Here is a 25,715-nt window from a genome sequence, read left to right as displayed (position 1 = left end):
TCCTCTTACAAAAAAAAATATTAAAAAAAAAACGGGTCCTCTTACTAGAAATGTTATTTTTTCTTTTTTTAATCTTAAGAGCAATTAAATTATTCAGTTTTACATTCAAGAGTTTACACATTTGGGGCTTCCCTGGTGGCGCAGTGGTTGAGAGTCCGCCTGCCGATGCAGGGGACATGGGCTGCATGATCCCACATGCCGCGGAGCGGCTAGGCCCGTGAGCCATGGCTGCGGAGCGTGTGCTCCGCAACGGGAGAGGCCACAACAGTGAGAGGCCCGCATACTGAAAAAAAAAAAAAAAAAAAAAAGAGTTAACACATTTTTTCCTTTCCCTCACATGTGTGTTGTAATAAGATAGGAAAGACGAATGTTGCATACCCACGGGGACTTGGGGTATCTGATTGGCAAGTTCATTATCGATGTCAAGAGGAGAGCTACCTTATAATCTACCTTAAGCGTATGTTCTAGAGCTGCACTGTCCAGTACAGTAGCCATAAGCCACATATGGCTATTGGCAAGTCCAAGTTGAGATCTGAGTATAAAATACACAATTGCATTTCAAAAACCTAATAGGAAAAAAATGTAAAAATAGCTTATTAATAATTTTATATTGATTACATTTGAAGTAATATTTTGCATATATCAATATTTGGTTAACAAAAATAGTTTATTAATTTCACCTGGTTTTTAAAAAATTTTTAAACATGGTTATTAGAAAATTCAAAATTACACATTTGCCTCGCATTGTATTTCTGTTGGACAGAGCAAGTATCTCTGTGTCAACAAAGGTAATCTAATTTTAGAGACTTACAGCTCTTACATAGCATTCACTGGAGGTGGTAATTGAACAGTTTGCCCATAGCCTCATTGGCCTACTTTTTTTTTTTTTTTTAATGCATATTTTATTTATTTATTTATTTTTTGCCGTACGCAGCCCTCTCACTGCTGTGGCCTCTCCCATTGCGGAACACAGGCTCCGGACGCGCAGGCTCAGCGGCCATGGCTCACGGGCCCAGCCGCTCCGCGGCACGTGGGATCTTCCCGGACCGGGGCACGAACCCGTGTCCCCTGCATCGGCAGGCGGACTCTCAACCACTGCGCCACCAGGGAAGCCCTGGCCTACTTTTTAAAGGAGGTTCCAGGGTTGGGAAACCTTATAATATTGTCATCTTCATCAAATGCGTAGAAGATGATGCTTTAGTTTGGAAATTGCATCATTTTTGGGGTTCTTGTTTTGTTGAGTCAGTTCAGGACTTTTTTGAACTCTTGCTGAGTATCAGATACTTTTTTTAGGCCCGTTGGATGCAGAGGCAAATTTCATCCCCTACCATGAGAAACTTAGTCATAGGGTGATGTGCAAGCCAAACAGGAGTGAGTATGAGTCATCATTCAATTACAGCCGACTGCACGGTGGCTAGAGCAGTCCTGAGGAGGAGATAGGGCAGGAAGCGCGGTCAGAAAAGACCTCGGAGGAGGCGGCGTGTCTGCTTGTATTCTTCTAGAGTCATTCATTTCCTGTGTCCCCCAGAAGCCCTTACACGTGGGGGGGGGGGTGCCGCGTGGAGCAGTGGAATGTGGGCCTTGGGTGTATAAACAGGCATGACTGTGCAGTTCCCACACGAGGACTGTCAGCTCTGTTCACCTAGGAGATGAGTTATGTTTAACTTGGCCCCAGGCAAGCCTGCCAGCTTATTGATTGTGCTTTGCTATCCTGTGAAGTTGAAATACTTGACTTTCCTTGTTTTACTCAGAAATTGAAGAAAATACGAAAATGATCTTCAACTTTGTGTTTTACGTATGTACAGAAATATCAATGTGAATGAAACTTGAAAGATGGGAAAAAATGGAATAACTTGGCTTTCCTTAGTAGAAGTACAAGTCGGTTTGGAAAGCGACCAGGGTGTTGTGTAAGTGTTTTCAGTGACTGAAGCAGAGGAGCTCAGGTTACAAGGCGTCTCCTGTATTGGGGGTGGGGGACAGCAAGTGACACAGCAGGCAACAGACACTTATGTAACCGTGACTTCAGGGGAGGGGATTAAGTTGTGAATGAACTTCCCAAATTCAGGAACCTGATATTAGAACACAGCCTTTGAGTTTTTCTCTCTAGCTTGACTTGAAAATCAGCTTCAGAAATATCTTTCTCTCAACTAGACTTTCCATTAAACCAGAACTTCTTTCCCCCTTCCTTTCTATTACAAAGTGCGTGGACTTTTAACATTTTAGAAATAGACAGGAGCTCAGAAGTCTCAGAGTGCAGCTGTCTACAGGTAAGTCACTTAACCTGTCTGATGCCCGGTCTCCTCGTGGGCACCCAGCAGGGTCGAGCAGAAACCTGAGCGTCCAGGTAGGTGCTCACTCTGCAGTCGGGGGCAGCTTGTTTTTGGAGGCTCACTGTTAAACTCCCTCTCCTGGCAAATTAAACTCATTGCAAATTCTTCAACTCTCCTTTGCCTCCAGATAGAATTTCCAGATTTAGTAAATAGAGGAGTATTTTCATTTAGCTGATGGGGCAAAACGGACTGTGAAGGGACTGAGGGGGCATGTGGAGATGTGATTTGCCTCGGAGGATGCGGTGCCGAGCTGGAGAGCAGCTGGAGACTCTGCGCTTGTTAGAGGCCGATCTTATCAGGTGTGGTTCTTCCTTCCCTCTTTGGCAAAATTTGAGCCACAAGTCCTTTCACTTGTGAATCCTTGCCCTTTCACTTAGGGAGTTTGGATTTGAAATCTGAAACAGTGGAACTACGAAAGGACGGAGTTAGAAACCGATCTTATGTAATGAGTATCCTTAGGTTATATAGATGAGAGTGCCGAGTTCCAGGAAGGGGTTAAATACTAGTTTAAGGTCATCCAGCTGGGACAGAATCCAGGTGTTTCATTTCCTAATCTAACCCTCTTCCTACTTTTAAAAAAAACCACATTTTTTATAACAGTAAACAAAAACCACAAAACAACCAAAGAGTAAACAAAACCTTAGGAAATCAGAGAAGAATTATGAAGACTATTATTTCTTTTCATTTGGACGTAATTTATACCATGCTTGTTGTGGGGAACTGCTATTTTGAGGAACCTCTCATTTCTGTAAACTGCTTAAGCTTTTTTTAGGTTACAAGGGGTGAGGAAGAAGGTGGAGTTTGGATTTTACTAAAATATCTTCTATAATAGAAACTTTTTATTATGGGAAATTTCAGACATTTACATAAGTAAAGTGAGTAGTACCGTCACCTAACTCTTGAACACTTACCAACTCATCATGAGTCTTATCTTACATACAGTCAGACTTATGTGTTGTTTAAACATATTTTGCTCTTGTCAGTAAAATGTCTGGGTTTTTTTTGGCCGCACGACGCGGCAGGCAGGATCTTACTTCCCCGACCAGGGATCGAACCCTCGCCCCCTGCAGTGGAAGCACGGAGTCTGAACTGCTGGACCTCTAGGGAAGTCCCAGTAAAATGTCTTTTTGCTTTAAAAAAAAATACAGTACATTTATTTATTTATTTTTAATATATTTATTTATTTATTTATTTATTTTTGGCTGTGTTGGGTCTGCATTGCTGTGCACAGGCTTTCTCTAGTTGTGGTGAGCAGGGGCTACTCTTCCTCGCAGTGCGCGGGCTTCTCATTGTGGTGGCTTCTCTTGTTGCAGAGCACAGGCTCTAGGCGCGTAGGCTTCAGTAGTTGTGGCGCACGGGCTTAGTTGCTCCGCGGCATATGGGATCTCACCAGACCAGGGCTTGAACCTGTGTCCCCTGTATTGGCAGGTGGATTCTTTTTTTTTTTTTTTGCTGTACGCGGGCCTCTCACTGTTGTGGCCTCTCCCGTTGCGGAGCACAGGCTCTGGACGCGCAGCCTCAGCGGCCATGGCTCACGGGCCCAGCCGCTCCGCGGCATGTGGGATCTTCCCGGACCGGGGCACGAACCCGTGTCCCCTGCATCAGCAGGCGGACTCTCAAGCACTGCGCCACCAGGGAAGCCCGGCAGGTGGATTCTTAACCACTGCGTTTATTTATCTTTCATATAATTATGCTTTTTGTGATGTGAAGCATTTCTGTCTCAGGTGCTTATCCTAAAAGATTCTTTGAGTTTACTTAGCTGAGATGATTCCAAAGCTCTTAGCAAGAGTTTTTATCTCATTGCCACTGTCTTAGGTAAGAAAAGCTAGCTGCTGTAGCAAACTCCATTAATTTTAATGACTTAAATGGATGAAAGTTTATTTTCAGTTATGGAAAAGTCCAGGGTAGGTATTTTCTGATGGGGGAATGAAGAGAAGTGATACAGGGATTCAAGCTTCTTCCGAGTTGGGATGACATTGTCTTCCATCCATGCTTTTGAGGTTGCCCTGCTCATCTCCATCAAGCCACCGGAAGGGCCAAGAATAGGAAGATATTATGGGGGAGGCCTAGAAGTGCACACAGCCCAGGCACTGCTCTCATTCCATTGGCTAGGACTCAGTCACGTGGTCACCCTGAACTGCAAAGGGAGCTGGGAAACGAGGTCTGTGACTCCTGGAAGAGAAGGAAGTCGGCTTGGTGAACACCTAGCCTCTCCCCATGGGTACCCACTTCTCACTGCTGACAGTGGCCTGTTGGTTTCCTGTTCCTGTGCACATAGCACAGCAGAGTCAGCTTCCCATTTTACTGTGGCTCCAAAAAAGTCATTAAAAAATTTTTTTCCTGCTTCAGAAATTATATCTGTTCATTAAATAGAATTTGAGAAACCCAAGAGAACACAAAGATTAAAAACTGCCAGTAATCCCATCACCTAGAGATAATTACTGTTAATCCTTTATTACATTTCCTTCCAATTTAAGAATGTTTAACCTCTTAGAAGTAACAATAAAATGTCACTAATTCTTATTCTGTGCTGGCTTGAAAATTCCAGAACTCATGGGGGTGGTGGTGGGGGGAACCACAGCAATGACAGCAATCTGGTGATTTTGACTTTCTTAGCAAAGATACACTATTGTGGAGCTGTGGTGAGGCTTTGTACTTGTGGCATTTTCGAAATGAACCCCTAGCTTACACATTATAATCCTTCTTCCTCTTAGTCAATAAATATTGGGATCGGTGAAGTTAGCGATGTGGTAGAGTGGCAAGACCCAGGTGATATCTTAAGTGTATGATTTACATCCTCCTCAGTTTTCAGAATTCTTAAATATAGCTTAATTTTCCAGGACAGAATACTAAGGAAGGGTGTTTGAAACTGAACTGAAATAAAAACTTGCAAACTTGAGGTATATAAAAATACCTTCCTGGTGGTGAGCTGGGTACTTAACTTCAGGTGGATGAGCTTTTCTCTGCTCACCTGCACTGCCTGTGCCGGTCAGTAGTGGAGGATGCTGCTGCTTAACTTTACATGGGAGGACACCTTCTTGGGAGAAGGTGCATGTTTTGGGTCATCAGCTCCAGGTTCAGGATTATGGAACCTTCTGGTTTTTCTGTAACGTGGTGAGGTTGCATCCTAGAGGGGGACAGGCATCAGAATCCCTGTTTGTGATGCCGGCATTGTGACCTCACAGCCAGGATTGCTCACAGTGTTTGCCCAACTTCTGCCCGGATATGAGGTGAGGCCTGGCAGACAGTCTGCAATTCTGCAGCCACCATGAGGTACCGGTTTGTCCCATTTTGCTAGATTTGTGTCGACTTTTCTGCGGCTCCACTAGATAAAAAGTAAAGATATGGACATTGGGCTCTCTGTATTTTATTGAAAAATAATGTATAATGTTAAGAATATCACTGTTTTAAAGTATCCTCTGGCAGGACATTTGAAAGTAGAAAACTCAGCAGTAGAGCAGAAGTATTTTGCTGTGTGAATAGGCATGTAGATAACCAGTGGCTCAATCAGCTATGAAATTTGCTGTCAATTTTCCCATTCCCTGCAAATAAACATAATATTTTTGCTCTGTGAAAATGTATATATAGCACTAGACAAGTAACAATTTGGAATGATTAGACTTGGTTTGTCAGTGGTATAAATTAATCACCCAGAGGCCTAAATTCTGATATATCACAATTGAGAGGTTGTCACCATTTGGTTCTGAATATATTGTTTGGCTCTTTTTTTTTTTTAAACTTTTTATTTATTTATTTATTTATTTATTTACTTTTGGCTGTGTTCGGTCTTTGTTTCTGTGCGAGGGCTTTCTCTAGTTGCGGCGAGCGGGGGCCACTCTTCGTCGCCGTGCGCGGGCCTCTCACTGTCGCGGCCTTTCTTGTTGTGGAGCACAGGCTCCAGACGCGCAGACTCAGTAGTTGTGGCTCACGGGCCTAGTTGCTCCGCGGCATATGGGATCTTCCCAGACCAGGGCTCGAACCCATGTCCCCTGCATTGGCAGGCAGATTCTCAACCACTCCGCCACCAGGGAAGCCCCTGCTTTGCTCTTTGTACTTGTTTTAGTGGGAGTTGGAAGAAGAGGTGTTGGTTCACACAGATATCCAGAAATCTAGTCTCTGAGGGTTAATACATAATATAAATTTCTTAAGGATTGTCCTCCTTTAAACAAATTTCAAGGACCTCTGTGTTCCTGTGTACTGGGTGCAAGCACTTGATAAATTATTCCCTCCTTTTTTTGGGGGCGGGGGCTGCACGGCATGTGGGAATCTTAGCTCTTCGACTAGGGATTGAACCCATGCACCCTGCATTAGAAGCGTGGAGTCTTTAACCACTGGACTGCCAGGGAGGGCCCCCTCCTAGTTTTTTATTTAAGTAGATATTGGACCCTTTTCCTAAGTTTGATTCCCATGAGTTGAGAGATGAAGTGGGCAAAATCTTTTTGTTGTTGTTACTGCTATTTCCCCCGAAAAGCATGTCAGTATTCGGGAGACTTAACATCCCAGTTTCTGAAATAGACCTCTTTTTTAAAGCATTGTCCTATGTATTCCCTATTTTTTCCCCTCTGTAACAGTCACATGTCCCTATTTTCCTAAACACACATGACCTAGAGTCTTAAAACATTTACTTTCTTTGAGACTAGGAGGCTTTTTTAGATTTGCTTAGTGTGTTCCCTTCCAGATGTGTCAGATAAGTCTCTTTCAATTGGCATTCTAGAAATGGGTCGTCCTGTACACGTAGGTCGTAGACACTCAAAATTGCCAATTTAAAGTCAGTTTTATCTATGGGGACAATATTTAACTGCTTTAGATCAGTTTTCACTATTGAAAGCATTTCTGTGCTTTCAGCATATTTTTTTAAAATAAATTTATTTTTATTTTTGGCTGCATTGGGTCTTTGTTGCTGTGTGCGGCTTTCTCTAGTTGCGGCGAGCGGGGGCTACTCTTCGTTGCGGTGCGTGGGCTTCTCGTTGCGGTGGCTTCTCTTGTTGTGGAGCATGGGCTCTAGGCGTGTGGACTTCAGTAACTGTGGCACGTGGGCTCAGTAGTTGTGGCTCGCGGGCTCTAGAGCACAGGCTCAGTAGTTGTGGTGCACGGGCTTAGTTGCTCCGCGGCACGTGGGATCTTCCCGGACCAGGGCTTGAACCCGTGTCCCCTGCAGTGGCAGGCAGATTCTTAACCGCTGTGCCACCAGGGAAGCCTTCAGCATATATTCTTTATGTAGGGAGAATAAACTGAATCTTTAACTTTTGAATTTTCATTCACTTTGAATTTTTATTCACTTTGCAAGACCTCTTCATGGAAGGGTTATCAGGATGGGGTCTGAATGGTGGTGGGTGTTAGCAGATGGGGAGTGATCCCAGAGGCATCTTGAAATGACACTGCGGCAGTTTCCTGAGGTGGCTGGAGCAGTACCTGCTCTCTGTGTCTTGCATAAAGTGTTAGGTGGCAGTAGCGTCACCTCCAAACTGGGGCTTCATTAGTAGGGTCTTTTCTCCCTACTAACTAACTAACATCCTAACTAACTAACATCCAGTTAAACTAACAACCAGATAAAGAAAAAGTAAAATTTTTCTTTATCTGGATGTTTTCAATGTTCTTACCTTTATGAGGCAGATGATAGGTGATTGCTTATTAAATTGCTTATTAAAAGGGATAACTGCAGTAAGCATGTGTTCTGTGTTTTGAGAAGGTTATAGTCTTGAACAGTATCTTCGACCTCTGAAAATTTGTTTGTTTAGAATGGGAGAGTGATTTGTATGTAATTTCCTGTCTAGTGATGTGTAGTGAGAGAGGTTCTTTCTGAGAGGAAAGTGGGGTGCTTGGATTCTTAGTAATAGCTAGTATCTGTGGCGTTTTCTATGTCGCGGCATTGCTTTAATCTCATGAAACCTCCCCAGATGCCTGTATTTTCTAACACACTAGACAAATGTGTACCTGTCCTTGACTTCATAGAGGGTAGAAGAGGTTTTTTTTGGCCACACCCCTTGTGACCTGCAGGATCTTAGTTCCCGGACTAGGGATCGAACCCGTGTCCCCTGCAGTGGAAGCTCAGAGTCCTAACCACTGGACTGCCAGGGAAGTCCCAAAAGACAATTTGTTTGTTGGGTGGAAGAATAGTCCTATTTCCTGAAATCCCAACTTTGAGTAAAGCTGACATTCTCAAGAAATACAACGCACATTTCTTTTTAAGAAAAACCAAAGAGGATAGGTCTTTTAAGGTTATTTGCTTCCCTGAAATAAATATCTTGCCCTTTTATATTTGTTACTTAAATCAGATCTCGGAGTTAAATCACAAACAGAGGCTGTTAATCTAGTTCAAAATTTTTGCTTATTCCAGGCTTGGCTTTATTGTCTTCTTAAGCCTGTAGGTTACACAGAAACAAAACAAAAAAAACTGTTCCTCTGGTGTTGATGTTTGGCAACAAAGCTTCCCGTTTTTAGGTGGAAATGTAACCCTTTCACTGAGAGGGAGGGAGGCAGAAGGGACTGTGTAGCTGAGCTGCCTGTGGCCTGGGGCTCTTCTCCCTGCTACATAGTTGGCTCTTGGAAGTAGGTCTCTCTCTGTCTCCCATTTGAGAATGTACGAGCAAAACAGTAGCTATTGTTGACTATTCAGAAATGAGTTGTTAAATTCTAGAGATGAACATTTTACAAACGGTTTTTGGCTTGAAAAATATTAGAACTATGGCATCAGTCAGTGGTGTAAATAAAGGATTCTGGGGGTTCATGTGTGTGGTATATGTTGCAATATTATAGTTTGGAAGGTGGGATAATAAAGTGCTGTGACTGCCTTAAAAATAAATGAAAAAAATACACCAGAACTTAGTTTTTTCATTTAGGGAGGTGTTCATTAATTACAGTGATAAGCCATTCATAAATACTTTTCCGAACTGTTGGAATTGGCCCATATGCCTGGGATAAAGTTTTGCTGTGTTCAGTAGCTGCACGTCATGATATTTTTGAGGTTTTTGGATTCAAGTTTTGGAAACAGCTAGTAGTGTTTTAAGAGCCAAGTCCAAAGAAGAGTATTGAGATGGTCACTGTTGCCTTGGTTCACTAATAAAGTGAAACTTATAAACTGTCTCTGAAGTTATTTCTAAAAGAAGAGTTAAGGGGGCTTCCTTGGTGGTGCAGTGGTTAAGAATCCGCCTGCCAATGCAGGGGACACGGGTTCGAGCCCTGGTCTGGGAAGATCCCACGTTGCCGCGGAGCAACAAAGCCCGTGTGCCACAACTACTGAAGCCCGCGAGCCTAGAGCCCATGCTCTGCAACGAGAGAAGCCACTGCAGTGAGAAGCCTGTGCACCACAACAGAGTAGCCCCCACTCGCCGCAACTAGAGAAAGCCCGCCTGCAGGAACGAAGACCCAATGCAGCCAAAAATAAATAAAATAAATAAATTTTTAAAAATTTAAAAAATAAAAAAAATAAGAGTTAAAAATATTTTGACCAAAGCAGTATTATTCAAATAAACTTACCATTTCCTCAGGTGGTCACTTTGAAGGACACTGTTCATTTGGCAGTAGAGGGTTCTTGGAGGTTCTAGCACAGTGCTATCCATTAGAACTTTCTGTGATGGTGGAAATTATTCTATACGTTGCATTGTGGCTCTTGAGCGCTTGAAGTGTGGCTGGTGTGACTGAGGAACTGAATTTTTAACTTGATTACGTTTTAAAAGAATTTAAAGTGGCTAGTGGCTACCATATTGGAGAATGCAGACCTAGAATATTTAGCTTTCAGCCTGACTTGTAAACTGGGATGGGCAGCTTACGCTAAGATACCAAAAGTTATCGAGGCAAAGTAGGCTGTGGAATATCTGATCCCCCTCCCCTCCCGCAGTGCGAAGAGTAGTAGAGAAGTCTGCAATTTGTCATTTGTGTTCAGTGGTATCCAATCTTTACAGCCTCTCCAAGTTTATCCTCGCTAAGGTGTTATCCGAAGGGTTTTAGATGAGAACCTTTCTTTGTATTCGCAATTTAATCATCGTCTTCTGATGCTCGTGGTTCTTCCCTGAAATTTAAGACCTACCCCAGCAGCCAGCCCCCGGCTGTTACAAACAGCCATGGTTGGAGTGAATGAAGACTCGGCATGCCACTGGAAAAGGGGCTGCCAACCTTCGGTTTAAATCTTTGCTTGGTAATGGTGGTTAGGTTAAGATAACTGAAATGAACAAATGAAATACATATAGGGCCTAAAGGGAAACTCTAGACATCTTTTATCTTGTACCAATAGAGTCTTAAAGTTTTTTTTTTTGGCTGTACCTCGTGGCTTGTGGGATCTTATTCCCCAACCAGGGATTGAACCCCGGCAACGGCAGTGAAATCTCAGAGTCCTAACCACTGGACTGCCAGGGAATTCCCTCTAAGGCTCTTTATTTATTTATTTTATTGGAGTGTAATTGCTTTACAACGTTGTGTGCATAGTGAAGCAAATCAGCCATATGCATACACACATCCGCTCCCTTCCTACCTCCCATCCCACCCGACTAGACCATCACCCTCTAAGGCTCTTTAAAGTCTCCTTTTCATTTAACTTTCTAAATTGATTTCTTACAAGAATCTCCTAATGTCAGCCATACTGAGCGTCTCATTGTCTTATTCACATGCTTTATACCTTTCCTCTCCCTTCCTCGGTCTTTTCTGAAATTTTTCTCTCTGCCTTTTAAAAATTCCTGACTGCCAACAGCTGTTACTTTCCTTTGACACACAAGTTGCATTGTGTTCTTATTTTTCATATATGTGGGTCTTTTCTCTCCAACTGCATCATAAATTCTTGAGCTTATGCCTGTGTCATATATTTTTCTGTCACCTGTAGCAAGCACCAAGAATAACTTTTTAAAATATTGGGTATAATCCCAACTGGTTTGTAAACTCATTTAAACGATTGAGACTGTTTTTCTCATTTTTTGTAGTGAGCATAGTTTATAAAGTATCATGAGGGATATAATGACTAAAATACAGTTTCTCCCCCCAGGGCATGTGTAACCTGTAGAATCAATAGGCCGTGTACAGCCAGCTCAGTGTGCTAGGTGATAGGAAAGAGATACAGACTCAGCTCTATGGGAAATTGAAGGATGAACACATTTTCATTGGAGAAGGTTTTGTGGGCTGGCTGTATCCCTGAATTTGCCCTTGAGTAAAGTTTCAGCAGATGAAAATAACTAGGCTTGGAAAGGGCATTCAAGGCTGAGTGAAAAACCTGAAACAAAAGCATAGAGTGAAAGCACCAGGGCTTCTGTAGGGGTATTTGCCAAATCGATCATGTGGGTGATTCATGTGCATGTAATTGAGAAAATGAACCTCTGATCTTATCGGTTGTTCAGCAGTGTTTCTCAAACATTAGCCTCAGAATTACCAGAAGGGATTAAAATGTGGATAGCTGGCCCCCGTCCAGAGTTCGTTTCAGTCGGTTTGGGGAGGGTCCCAAATTATTTGCATTTTTAGTAAGTTCCCAGGTGACACTGCTGCACATTTTGAAAAGTGCTGATTCAGAGCTCCGGTCCCTCTGATATCTGCCTTAGAGAAATGTCTGTCTTACATATGCAAACACCCCAGTGTCAGTGCATCACTATTCATGTTGCTTTATGTACACACATCTGGTCCTCTGTAGGTTGTAAGTTCAGTCTCCTTACATCAATCAACCCCTAGCACAGTGCTGTATCAGTGGTAATACAGTAGTAAATCCTGTGCTTGCTAACTTGGCGTCCAGATCTAAAATTATCTGAAGAAGAATCACATGCTTTTGGGAGGCCTTATAAACTGGGAAGCCCTTTGTGACTCAAAATGTAAAGCAAAAAATGCCTATAGCAGCAGTTCTCAAACTTTTTTCCTTAGGACCCCTTTACATTCTTAAAAATTATTGAGGTCTCCAAGGAGTTTTTATTTGTAGGTTTTATCTATTGATATTTACCATACTAGGAAGTAAAACTGAAAATATTTATTAATTTATTAGACATAATAATAAACCCATACATGTTATATTTCTTTAATGAAGGATAACTATTTTCTAAAGTAAAAAATTTAATGAGAAGATGGCATTGTTTTACATTTTTGCAAATCTCTCTAAATGTCTGGCTTTAACAGAAGACAAGCTTAATAGAAGTGAACTCCTGCATTTAATCTGTAGTGATAACTTTTTTTAAAAAAAATGCATTTATTTATTTATTTTTGGCTGCATTGGGTCTTCGTTGCTGTGTGCAGGCTTTCTCTAGTTGAGGCGAGCAGGGGCTCTTCTTCGTTGTGGTGGGTGGACTTCTCATTGCGGTGGCTTCTCTTGTTGTGGAGCACGGTCTCTAGGTGCGTGGGCTTCAGTAGTTGTGGCGCACGGGTTTAGTTGCTCCACGGCATGTGGGATCTTCCCGGACCAGGGCTTAAACCCGTTTTCCCTGCATTGGTAGGCCGATTCTTAACCACTGTGCCACCAGGGAAGTCCCTATACATTGTTTTGATTGAAGTACATGAAGAAAATTGGCCTCACAGATTTATAGGAAAGGAAGAGCATTTTCAGATAATTATGGATTTTCTTCTTTAATACTACTCCAGGGCTTCCCTGGTGGCACAGTGGTTAAGAATCCGCCTGCCAATGCAGGGGACACAGGTGGGATCTTCCTGGACCAGGAAGATCCCACATGCTGCAGAGCAACTAAGCCCGTGCGCCACAAGTACTGAGGCCCACATGCCACAACTACTGAAGCCAGCACACCTAGAGCCTGTTCTCTGCAACAAGAGAAGCCACCGCAATGAAGAGTAGCCCCCACTCGCGGCAACTAGAGAAAAGCCTGTGCCCAACAACGAAGACCCAACACACCAAAAATAAATAAATGAAATAAATTTATGTATAAAAAACATACTACTCCAAAAACTTGATAGGCTGTAGTTTCTTAAAGGTGGCATTTCAAACTATATGAATGAACTTCTATTGTTACGTAAAAATCCATTGGTCTAATTTGTGCTTTGAATGAACCCTTAACCCATATGGGATTTTGTAACATTTCTGGTTGGAAAATATTGATTTACTGAGTTATGAGATCTTCCAAACATTGGCACATTAAAAATTATGTTTGTTAACACCATCGATCTCATCAGAAAAATCTGTAGTATTGCAAAGCTCTCAAGCTCACAGCAGAGGATAGGTTTTCCAGAATTCTTTCTCTTGAAAGCTTAAATTTTATCATTGTCAACAAATAGTTGTTTTCCTTGAAGTGACAGGCTCACATAGTTCACTTTCAAGAAAATGTCTGCTGGAGATACCGAGTCTGAGTAACCACAGCTTGTCAGGGATTCTTTCAGGTGGAAATGGTGTTCCGTGAACAGAGTGGCTGGTTGAGCTTGCCCCTCGGTTGCACGTGTGCTTTTTATTGAGACGGTCATTGTGCAGGGGTGTGCAGCAGAAGTGGTTCACATGGACTTCCCATTTTGTTACTCAGAATATTAAAAAGGCACATATTCAAGGTTGAAATTTAATAAAATTATTCATTTTTATGCTTTATCAAGTGCTTTATCACATTCTTATGTGAAAGTAGTTTTTTTTCCCTGGAAGCACTGAGTACAGAAAAGAATAGTACAGTGTGCCTCTACTGCCTTGATTACGGCATCTACACTTTTTACCCACTATTGCTTCTGTAAATGTCAACATTGCAGGAGAAGGCAAGTCACATCTTAGCAATATTATGAAAATAGTTTTGACTCCCTGAAAGGGTCGCTGGGTGCCCTAGGCATGCAGGGTTCACACTTAGAGAACCGCTGCATTAAAGTAACAAAAATCAGGGTTGGCAGGACCGCCTGTCTCTGTGTCACTCCTGTCTTAGAGATCTCACCCTCCACTTTGTAAGCTCAGAAACTCTTTTTTTTAAATCCATATACTCAGAGATTAGACTCATACTAACAAATTCAGAGATTGAAGTTTATAAAATATAGCTTTGTGTATTTATAACGAGTGAAATGCCAAAAGGCACAATTCCCTTTGGTCGCTCTTAGAAACCCAACCCATATGTGAGCAAAGGATTTTGGAGCATTGTCTCAAATGTCCTTAAATGCTGATTTTCACCCAGCTTTTCCAAGTCTGCTCCATAGACGCCCTATGTTTATTTTCCAGAGAACCTTTTCCCAGGGTGAGTAAAATACACATTTTCTTTTTAACTCTTTCTCTAGACTTCTTGGGCTGTGCTTCTTTTTAATTTGGCAATGCACAGTCACCTTTCTTCCTTCTTCTGGTGTAGTTCACGTTATGTTGAATTACTCAACATGAGATGTATGTGTATACGTATGTAAGAATCTGCGGTCTAACAAGATCCCCAGGAGATCTGTGTGCACATAATGAACAATGGAGGGAATGCCCATGTACACCCCACCCAGTTTAAGACATTGGACATTACCACGATGTTGACTTTCGATGTTGTTTTTATAACTGATTATTACAAAACATAGCATCATTTTTGGGTTAAATTTTAGGTTCATCATGTTTAGGTTGCTTTCTTCACAAATCCACTTTTTTTTTTTTAAGTACAACGTAAGACAGATAATTTTATACTTAACTATTCACCTCTGTACTGCTGGGTTCATCTGCTAATTGAGCCCAGTTCCAAACTCTTGAACTTGGCCTTCTATAGTTCATGTTTGCGATTATCAGTCTTCTCTCTCTGTCACCAGCCTCTTCTCTGAACAGTCTCTTTCGCTCCTTACCTTGTCTAGAACTTGGCTGGTCTCTGAAGACACTGTTTTCCCTGCAGCCCTCTCAAGGGCCTACCTCAGACTTGACCGTGTTGTCTGATGCTGTAAATTGCTGCTTCTCAGGCCTTCAAAAACCGCAGCCGCTTCGAGGCTCTACCATGCTGATATCCACTGGCCTCCGCCTCTTCCCTTCATTCCTTATAGCTTCTGCCTCCTTCTTGCTATCCACATCTCCTCCTCCAGTCCCCGTATTTTAGACTCCCACAGTCCTACCCGTAATCCCTTCAGCGCTCAGGCCTCTGAGTTCCATCCCCACGGTCAGAGCCTTCAAGCTTCTCACTCTAAACACCACCTCTGATCCACTGACCCTTTGCTACTCAAAGGGGAGGGGGTGTCCTCAAAATGGCAGGATTAATATCCTCTGGGAGTGTTGGAAAGCAGAATCTGAGGCCCCGCCCCAGAGTTACCAAGTCAGAATCTGCAGTTAAACAAGATCCCCAGGAATTCCCTGGTGGTGCAGTGATTCAGAATCCGCCTGCCAACGCAGGGGACATGGGTTTGAGCCCTGGTCCGGGAAGATCCCACGTGCCGCGGAGCAGCTAAGCCCGTGCGCCACAACTACTGAGCCTGCACACCTAGAGCCTGTGCTCCGCAACAAAAGATGCCACCGCAATGAGAAGCCCGAGCACTGCAACGAAGAGTAGCCCCCGCTCGCCACAACTAGAGAAAGCCCTCGCGCAGCAGTGAAGACCCAACGCAGCCAAAAATAAATAAAATAAATACATTAAAAGAAAAAAAAAAGATCCCCAGATTTGTATGCACATTTGAGTATCCATTGTCTTCATTGTGACAATCCTTCATCCTCTCTGAGACCTCTGATCCAGTTTTTCACTCTGACCCCACGCTGTCTTCACTTCCCTTTTTACTCATCTCAGATTCCCAGTGCCATTTTAATCACTCCTATAAAACACTCCTTTAAAATCACCATCACCTCCCTTGCTTTTCCCTTCTATTTTAATTTAACTGACAGAATTTTGATTGTAGTTGAACTTAGCTGTCTATCTTCCTCGTATCTGGGCCTGAGCAGAAGCTTGTTATTAGAGAAAAAATAACGGGAGACTGGTTTCACTTTAAATTCATGACCACAAGCCTCACATGTACTTTGGGCTGCTTGGCGTTCCTTCTACATTTCCCTAGTAAGCTCCTGTTTCTCTGCTCAAAGACAAATATTTTTGTGTGTTCAGCACTCTCTCTGAGCCTCCCAGCGGTTTCTCCTTTCCTGCTTACCCCACCGGCCAGTGAGAAAATGGAAGAGTACCTTTTACATAGTAGTTTCTCAGGAAATATTTGTTGAATGAATGGATGACCATCTTGTGGGAAGATTTCCTTCAGAGAGTGAATCTGTTCAGCAAAGTACCAGGTCCCAAAAGCGCCAGCACTAATTTGATTGACCTTGGGAAAGTCACTTACTTTCTCAGACCTTAATTCTCTTTGTCCGTGAATGGGCATAAAGATATTTGTTCACCTACCTTCACAGCTATTTTGAGACACAAATAAGGCAGGGTTATTTTGGGTTTTTTTTGCAGTACGCGGGCCTCTTATTGCTGTGGCCTCTCCCGTTGCGGAGCACAGGCTCCGGACGCACAGGCTCAGCGGCCATGGCTCACGGGCCCAGCTGCTCTGTGGCATGTGGGATCCTCCCGCACCGGGGCACGAACCCGTGTCCCCTGCATCGGCAGGCGGACTCTCAACCACTGCGCCACCAGGGAAGCCCCAGTGAATTGATTTTTTTAAAGCAAGCCTGACTTGGCATTCATTAATAATGCATGAAGAAGAAACTTAAATTGGAAGATTTAAAAACCAACATTGTTGGGTTTTAGTTTTATTTATTTTTTAAATGAAGAATTTTTATTCATCAAAAAACCATGACGAGAAGAAAAATAATCAGAGAAGGAGAGGATATTTACAACAGATGTAACTCAATAATGATTAGTACCAAGAATATATACAAATCAATGAGTAAAAGACAGCTGACATGAACACAACAGAGACAAGTTTTGAATGGGCACTTTTCAAAAGAAGACTTGCAGTGACCAATGAACACAGGCAGAGGCTCAAATTTGTTCCTAATTAGAGAAATGCAAAATAAAACCACAATGAATGTCTCAACATCACACTGGCCAAAGTTAAAGTCTGGCCATATCAAGTGTTGGTGAACTGGAACTCATACACAGCAGGGGAAAAGGAGAGGGATATTAAATGTTAAAGATGTGCCTACCTCATAATCCAGCAATTAAACTCCTAGGTAAATGCCCTACAGAAATGTGTTTATGTGCACAAAGATGCTCGTTGCAGCATTGCTTATAATAGCCAAAAACTGAAATCACTATAGAAGTATCCGTCGCAGTAAAATAAAGTGGTACTAAGGAAATGGCACATCATACAGTAATGAAAATGAATAAGTCACACCAACACGCAAATATAGTATAAGCAATGTTGAGTGAAAGATACCAGACACAACGTACAGTGTGATTCCATTTTTATACGTCAAAAGTAGGCAGAACAAACTAATCATATTGTTGCACAGATAACCGGTAAAACTATTTTCTAAAAGGGGAGTATTGCCATAAAGTCAGAATAGTAGTTACCTCTGGGAGACAAAGGCGAGGCTGGAGGGGACACACAGGGAGATTTTGGAGTGCTGGTAGTGGCTTTTCTGCATCTGGTTTGTGATTACATAGCTGTTTGCTTCACCCATTAAACTGCATATCTGTTTTATGTACATATCTGTTTTATGTACTTTTCTGTATATTTTACAAAATTTAAAAGAATGAGAGAGAACTTGTACTATGAAATATTAACAGTGATTAGAGCCATAATTATTAAAATAGTGTGGAAAACTAGAAGGCTCAGAAATAGGTCCAAGACACAAAAAACACAGAGTGTTTTTTTAAATTGCTCCTAATTCTCTTATTGAGACAGACTACATTTTTCTCCTTCATTAAATCTTGGTCACAGTTCCCTGCTTTGGGACTCAAGTAGCTCAGATGGACCGAGAGCTAGAGGCATGAAGATTAGACAACAGAAGACATAAGACTTTGGGTTTATGACCGTTCTTGGGTTCCTGATAACCACACACGCCTCTGTTTCTTAGGCCGAGGCTTTAAGTTGGCCAGTGTTTTGTGAGCTTAGCATGTTGAGCTGCAAGGTTTGAAACTGGCTGAGGCTGGCCTAGTCGCTAGTGGCAGTTTTCAGAATTTTTCTTTAGGGAGGAGTGCTTGACCTGAGCCCAAGAATTCAGTCTTTAGCCCGAGTGAAATATTTTAAGTACTTCATCCTCTCTTCTCGCCGCTATAGTAGCTTTGTTCTGTCCTTAACTACCTGACCCTTGTCACTTTATGATATGGGACCAGGGTGAAGAGTAGCCAACACACAAGACCCCATGGTAATCTCTGCACTTAGCTTGTCCCCAGCCTCCTCAAATAGTTTTGCACGAGTAAATAGCCTAGAGGAGACTCAGCGAAACCCTCCACCTGTCTAAGGCAGTAGCAGGAGCAGGTAGCTCGGCTTGCGGCTTACACACTGTGTATGGTGAGGGTCTGGCAGTAAGGCATGTGGCTTCAGGTCCGACTCTGAGTTAGAACCACCTGGCCTGGCACACAGACTCCCAGCACACTGCCTCCGTCCTGGCGGTGAGGGTGATGGTGGTGACAGGAGCCCAGGAATTTTGTATTAATAGCCAGGATCGGCAACCCCTGTCTTCAGGCACACAGCAGTGCTTTCTCTGTTAATCCCAGTCTTCCCCCAAGCCACACAGCTTACCTTTGACTTTGTAAAAAACACTTTGTGCCGTCTTGGACCCTCTTGAGAACCATGGGGAGTCTTCAGAGGGAGCCTAATGAGGCTGCTGTCTCGGTTTGATTTCCGTTCAGTCTGATCATCTTTGGTTTTTGTTTGTTTGTTTGAAGATATTTTGATGTGGACCATTTGTAAAATCTTTATTGAGTTTGTTACAGTATTGCTTCTGTTTTTATGTTTTGGTTTTTTGGCCTCGAGGCATGAGGGAATCTTAGCTCCCCGACCAGGGATCGAACCTGTACCCCGCTATTGGAAGGCAAAGTCTTAACCACTGGACCGCCAGGGAAGTCCCAGTCTGATTATCTTTGAATAGAAAAATGTACATGGCTATATTAGTTTCCTGGGGCCGCCATAACAAGTGACCACAAACCAGGTGGCTTAAGACAACAGATTTGTTCTCTTACAGATCTGGAGGCCAGAAGTCTGAGATCAAAGTATCACCAGGGTTGGTTCCTTCTGGAGGCTCTGAGGGAGAATCCGTCTCATGCTTCTGTCTTAGCTTCTGGTGGCTGCTGGCCATCCTTGGCTTGTAGTCACATGGCTGCAATCTCTGCCTGGGTCTTCACCTGGCTGTCTCCTCTGTGATCTCCTCTTCTAATTAGGACACTTGTCATCAGATTTAGGGCCCAGGCAGGTGATCCAGGACGAGCTAGCTCATCTCAAGATACGTAACTGAATTAACGTCTGCAAAGACTCTTCTTTCAAATAAGGTCACATGCATAGGTTCCAGATGGACATATCTTTTGGGGAGGCCACCATTCACCTCACTACAGGGACCATAGCAGCTCCTCTGTTAGCCGTGGCCAGATTGTTTACTGATGCTTGGCATTGCTTGTAAAGAGAGCCAGAGAGTGAGGTCTGTGCGTCATCATCCAAGCTCGACTACCAGAAAAAAATGCAAAATGCAGCCGTTTGAGAGAGTCAGTAAATAGCATTTTTCTCTTTGAATTTTGTTTTATTGGGTATTATGTCTAGAAATATTCTTCTGTATTCCAAAATCCCAAGGTCTTCCTCCTCTCTTAAAGAGCAAATGGCAAGGTACTGTTTTGCCTGAGCCAGAAGTTGTAGATTCACACTTGGTCTTGAGTAAATCAGAAGTTCATTGTGTTTCTGTAGATACAACAAAGATAACTTCCTTTTAGTACTTTCCAGATACGGCTTTTTCTTACAGAGTTTGAATTTGAACCTTTCTCTTGTTTAACATATACTTGGCTTTATACTGAGTTATTGTATAATTCTGTGGATTAAACAGTATATACAGTTAATGCGGGCTTGTGGTCATAAAACTTAAGCAACATAGAAGTCAATGAAGTGAAAACTGAAAACTCCCTTCTCTTCCCCCCCATTTAGTTTGGTGCACATTTTTCTGAACCCTCTTCTATGGGTTGTGTGGTTTTTAGGCACTGTACTGATCTGGTATTATTAGATACTATAAAGAAAAGTGAATATATCGCCAGCCTTAGCTACTTGTCTTTAGGATAGTAAATTGCTTTTAAATCTATTTCAGCAGCATCTTCATATTTTTGATATTTGGAATTTTCTAGGTTCCTAGGTTCATTGTGGAGATGGTTATCATAAGGAAAAGTTTAGGCTGTGAAAGCTACTTGCGTTAACTCATTCTACTTTGTTTCTCCTATAGATTCTGAACTCTTTTTATATTTTTCTCTTTGCAGATTTAACCCAGAGACTGACTCCACTATAGAAACACCCACAGTTCTATCAATGACTGGGGAAAGATAGTGGCAACAGGCAAAGGAAAAACTGCTCTGATATACTAAGGACAATGAGTATGCTAAAACCAAGCGGGCTTAAGGCCCCTACGAAGATCCTTAAGCCTGGAAGCACAGCCTTGAAGACACCTGCTTCTGGTAATGCTTTACGTTTCTCATTAACAGCAAGTTTTTCATCCTATGTGAAGACTTCTATTTGAAAAATTTAAAAAGACAATCTTAGGGCTTCCCTGGTGGCGCAGTGGTTGAGAGTCCGCCTGCCGATGCAGGGGACACGGGTTTGTGCCCCAGTCCGGGAAGATCCCACATGAGCCATGGCCTCTGAGCCTGCGCGTTCGGAGCCTGTGCTCCGCAACGGGAGAGGCCACAACAGTGAGAGGCCCGCATACCGCAAAAAAACCACGAACAAACAAACAAACAAAACAAAACAAAACAAAAAGACAATCTTATAAAACTTCATATTGTTGAAAATACTTGAAAAAGTTTCAATTAAAAGACATAGAATTTTATGTTTAGTAGTCTTAATCAGTGAAGAGTCTATTTCATTGATTCAGTGTAAGGTTCTGAAATAGTTGTCAAGTTAATTTCAGTGTTTGATCCTTACAGTGTTAAAGTGTTTCTTCAGTTTTTCTGCCCATGTGTCTTCCTGAACTCATCAGGACCTTTCTCTTGGGGTTTAGGGATATATAGAGAAAACAAAGACTAATCTGGCTTAAAAGATATGATGACAGTCATTGACCTGAAATTGGCCATCATCATCAAGGGGGGCAGGTAGTACAGTAGCTCAAGTCTGGCTCATGAGGGAGAACCTTCCCCATTTTATAGATGAACTTGTGTCTTTTATTATCGTTAACAACCTGTTCCTCATCTGTTCTCCATCTCCTCCTTCAGCATTTCCATTTCCATCCCATAACGATCACCTAAGGTCTTTAGTAAGAGAGGCAGGAGAGAAGCATCTGATGCTTGCTTTTACCATCTTTTTCTGTGATTTGTATACTATTAGATCTTATGTTTTCAGCCTTTCCAGACCGGTGCCCACCATAATCTATTAAGTACAACATTGTTTCTTCAAGTTCTTCCATAAAGACGTTCATAGGTCTTCCTTGAGGGAAGGGATCTTTGGGTTTGCTTTTTTTTTCTTTTTTTTTCACTGCTGTATTCCATCCACACACCTAGAAAATTGCCTGGCATGAAACAGGAGCTCAGTAAATATGTGTTGACTCATTGGAGATCCTGAGTTATTTACATTTTATGTATCAGGATAAAACCTTTTCAGAGAGGCCATAGAACATTGTAATAGGGAAGAACCTTTTGTATTCTATTACAAGTTACTCACTAAAGGGATGTTGCCTATAAGTTTAAATTATACATAATGGCCCATCTCTTGGAACCCTGCTTCCCAGGTAATGAGCATTAAGCTAAAATACCTTTGTGTTCAGCTCACAGGAAACATCCTGACCAGGCCCACCTGTGAATGACTGCAGGGAGGAAGAAATTAACCCATGCCTTCCGGAGGCTGATGGGAACCAGGAAGTGTTTGACTTTACTCCCTCCCCTTTTAGTATAAAAGGAGCCTGAATTCAAACTCAGGCAAGATGGTTCTTTGGGGGCCCGAGCCTGCCATCTTGTCAGTCTGCTGGCTTTCCGAATAAAGTCGTTATTCTTTTGCCCCAACAATTCGTCTCTTGGTTACCTGCCTGTTGTGTGGTGAGTAGTACGAGCTTAGACTCGGTAACAACATCTTAGAGGAAAGCTTTACTGATAAAGCAAAGGATTGTGAAGAAATGGGTTTATTTAAGGACTATTTAGCTCTGGGGAAGTCAGTCAAAATTGGCATCCCCTTCTCCTCAAAATCCTTCCTCTTTTAAGACCCCTCCAAATGCCAACCCTTCTATAAGGCCTTCCACTGTTATATCTACCCCTGTTAGAATTGTCTTTTTCACTTTTAGTATTTTTCGGGCATACCTTTTAGCACTTGAAGTCCTTGAGTCCAGGGATCATGAGTAATTCAACTTGGTTTCTCCAGTATTACTTGGCACACATTAGGTTTTTTTAAATTAAGATTAAAGCAGCTTATTAATACTAAAACTTACATGCTTAAAAGGAAGTGATTGCCAAGGAATTCAAGACACTTTTATTTTTTTATTTTATTTATTTATTTTTTTTTTGCGGTACGCGGGCCTCTCACCGCTGGGGCCCCTCCCGCTGCGGAGCACAGGCTCCAGACGCGCAGGCCCAGGGGCCATGGCTCACGGGCCCAGCCGCTCCGCGGCATGTGGGATCTTCCCGGACCGGGGCACGAACCCGTGTCCCCTGCATCGGCAGGCGGACTCTCAACCACTGCGCCACCAGGGGAGCCCTCAAGACACTTTTATGAACATTGTTTTTCAGAAATTCATGCTTGCAGCACTCTGGGAAGAGTAACTGTTGACGTGCAAAACCAGAACTGATGCTAAAAAAAAACTGGCCCCTGTCTTTGGCAGATTATTATCTGTTCTATCTGAGAGCATCCACTGTCTTCTAAACAAACAAACAAACAAGCAAAAAAAACCCTCCACAAATGGAAACTCCACAGTCCCCCTTTCTATGTAGGGTAAAGAGATGTTCAGCACGCACTCTCGCTCCGCTGGGCCACTCTGCTCCCCAGTCTGTGTGATTCACTCCTGTCAGTCAGGCCTCAGACTAGATATCACCTCCTCCAGGAGGCCTTTCCTGACTGCTCTGCCCAGAGGCACTGTCTCCTTCACAGCACTTAGACCACCTGAAGTTACGTGATGCGTGCCTTGACTGTCTGCTTCTCCACCACTAGACTCTGAGCTCTATGAAGGCATGGACTGTGCTGTCTTGCTTTGTCCCTGGTGAAGAACGATGCCTGGGACTAGTTCCGGAGTGGTAGGAACTCAAGAAAGATGCATAACTTGGATAAATACATTATTTCATTTAATCCTCATTCAAAGTAAAAAACCCCTCAAGATAGATATTACTTCTTTCCCCTTTTACAGATGAAAAAACTAAACTAAGAGAGGTCATGGAACATCCTGGGATCACGATATGCCCAGTAAATGGCAGACATTAAGAATTCAGGCTCTCTTTGCCAGTTCACGCTAAATATTTAATAAACGCTTGCTGGGTGAATGCGTGAGTGTATTTCCAGTGTAAATACCACATTCCTGGCAGAATTTAACTCTGTCTTTACCGTAGGGTAGAGTTTGCCAAGTTGTCTTGCCTTTACAGGAAGTGAGGCCAGATGCTCTCTTTTCTTCCCTGCTGTGATTTCCATTTCTGCTAGCAAAGGAGTAGTCTTGGAATAATGATGTTAGGGACTGCGGCACTGAAGCCCCTCCTGCATCAAGTTAATTGCGAATGTGTGTGGTTAAATGGGCCTAGTCCTGTCAGCTTTAACTGACCACTCACATGGGGGAATAGAGCCCGTCTCAGTGGGTCTGAATGGGCATTTGCTCATCATGTGTAGGATACAGGGTGAAGAGTGAAATCGGACCTATATTATGAATTCTGGGAAAAGGACTCCTTTTTTCCCCAATTTTGATTTCTTCCAATCTTAATTGCAGATAAGGACTAAGTCTTATCAGCTCACTGAGTTTTGACAGCATTGAAAATGGTAGTGATGCGGGACTTCCCTGGTGGTACAGTGGTTAAGGATCTGCCTGTCAATGCAGGGGACACAGGTTCGAGCCCTGGTCCGGGAAGATCCCACATGCCACGGAGCAACTAAGCCCGTGCGCCACAACTACTGAAGCCGGCGTGCCTAGAGTTCGTACTCTGCAACAAGAGAAGCCACCGCAATGAGAAGCCTGCGCACTGCAATGAAGAGTAGCCCCCGCTCGCCGCAACTAGAGAAAGCCTGTGTGCAGCAAGGAAGACCCAACGCAGCCAAAATAAATAAATAAGTTAATTAAAAAAAAAAAGAAAATGGTAGTGATGGGTCAAGTACTTTTTGCCTCCTTGCTAAAAAAAAAAAGAAAAAGAAAAAGAAAATAAGATAAACAGAGTACCTCTTGAAGAGTTGTGGCTACTTCTGTTGCTTTTGGCCCTTTGTCTAGTTTATTTTCCTTTTAACTTAGGGGTTGTCTGCTTAAATATGAAATTGAATCTTTTCTGATCCTTTCTTCTGTTTTCAGTTGCAGCTCCAATAGAAAAAACAATATCCAGTGAAAAAGCGTCAAGTACTCCGTCTGCTGAGACACAAGAGGAGTTTGTGGATGATTTTCGAGTTGGGGAGCGAGTTTGGGTGAATGGGAATAAGCCTGGATTTATCCAGTTCCTGGGAGAAACCCAGTTTGCACCAGGCCAATGGGCCGGGATCGTTTTAGATGAACCCATAGGCAAGAATGATGGTTCAGTGGCAGGAATTCGGTATTTCCAGTGTGAGCCTTTAAAGGGCATATTCACCCGACCTTCAAAGTTGACGAGGAAGGTGCAGGCAGAAGATGAAGCCGATGGCCTGCAGACAACTCATGCTTCCAGAACGACTTCGCCTCTGTCCACTTCGACAGCCAGCATGGTGTCCTCTTCCCCAGCCACCCCCTCAAATATTCCCCATAAATCGCCCCAGCCAACCGCAAAGGAACCTTCAGCTACGTCTCAGATCAGCAACCTTACAAAAACCACCAGTGAATCTATTTCCAACCTTTCGGAGGCCGGCTCAATCAAGAAAGGAGAAAGAGAGCTCAAAATTGGAGACCGAGTATTGGTGAGTCCATGAACCTTCCAAGGTCGTTATGTTGACCTGAGTGACGGGTTGAACTACACACATGCGGGCTCAGAATCTGTTCTGTAGGGATGACCATTCATTTATAGAGTAAGTAATCAGCTTTTCTGGTTCCATTTATGTGTAAATATACAACAGATTAGAAACTGGCTACGTAGTTTGTGCGTAGTATAAGCGTAGGTTTGCAGGGATCGATTCTAGTTTTATCTTCGTTTAGTCAAAAGAATATTGAGTTTTTAGCTTGTAAATATTAAGGTAACTTTACTTGACAAAACAAGCTGAGAGGTGGACTTAGATGTTTTTAACAAAGGTTTTTTTTTTCTTTCTGGTTTTTAATTTTTGCTTTAAGGATAGTGTGTGGGTAAATATGAGATCCTGTTTCTTTGAGTGTCTTGGAAAACT

The 25,715-nt window shown here is 42.8% G+C and overlaps 1 protein-coding gene across 10 annotated transcripts in view; it reads left to right on the top strand.

The window, feature by feature from the left end:
* The window catches only part of CLIP1 (CAP-Gly domain containing linker protein 1), a 122,431-nt gene that overhangs the window by 14,843 nt on the left and 81,873 nt on the right, over positions 1-25,715 (top strand). For all 10 annotated transcript variants that reach the window (XM_032654079.1, XM_032654084.1, XM_032654081.1 and 7 more), the window contains 2 exons: positions 20,528-20,722; positions 24,724-25,295. In XM_032654079.1, coding sequence (XP_032509970.1) covers positions 20,638-20,722; positions 24,724-25,295 — 657 coding nt within the window. In that variant the 5' untranslated portion in view covers positions 20,528-20,637. The remainder of the gene's footprint in view (positions 1-20,527; positions 20,723-24,723; positions 25,296-25,715) is intronic.

This window comes from Phocoena sinus, chromosome 14 (genome assembly GCF_008692025.1).
Source record: "Phocoena sinus isolate mPhoSin1 chromosome 14, mPhoSin1.pri, whole genome shotgun sequence".
NCBI classification, from domain to species: Eukaryota; Metazoa; Chordata; class Mammalia; order Artiodactyla; family Phocoenidae; genus Phocoena; species Phocoena sinus.
Note: the sequence above shows the minus strand (reverse complement) of the source record. Positions and strands in the feature narration are given on the sequence as shown.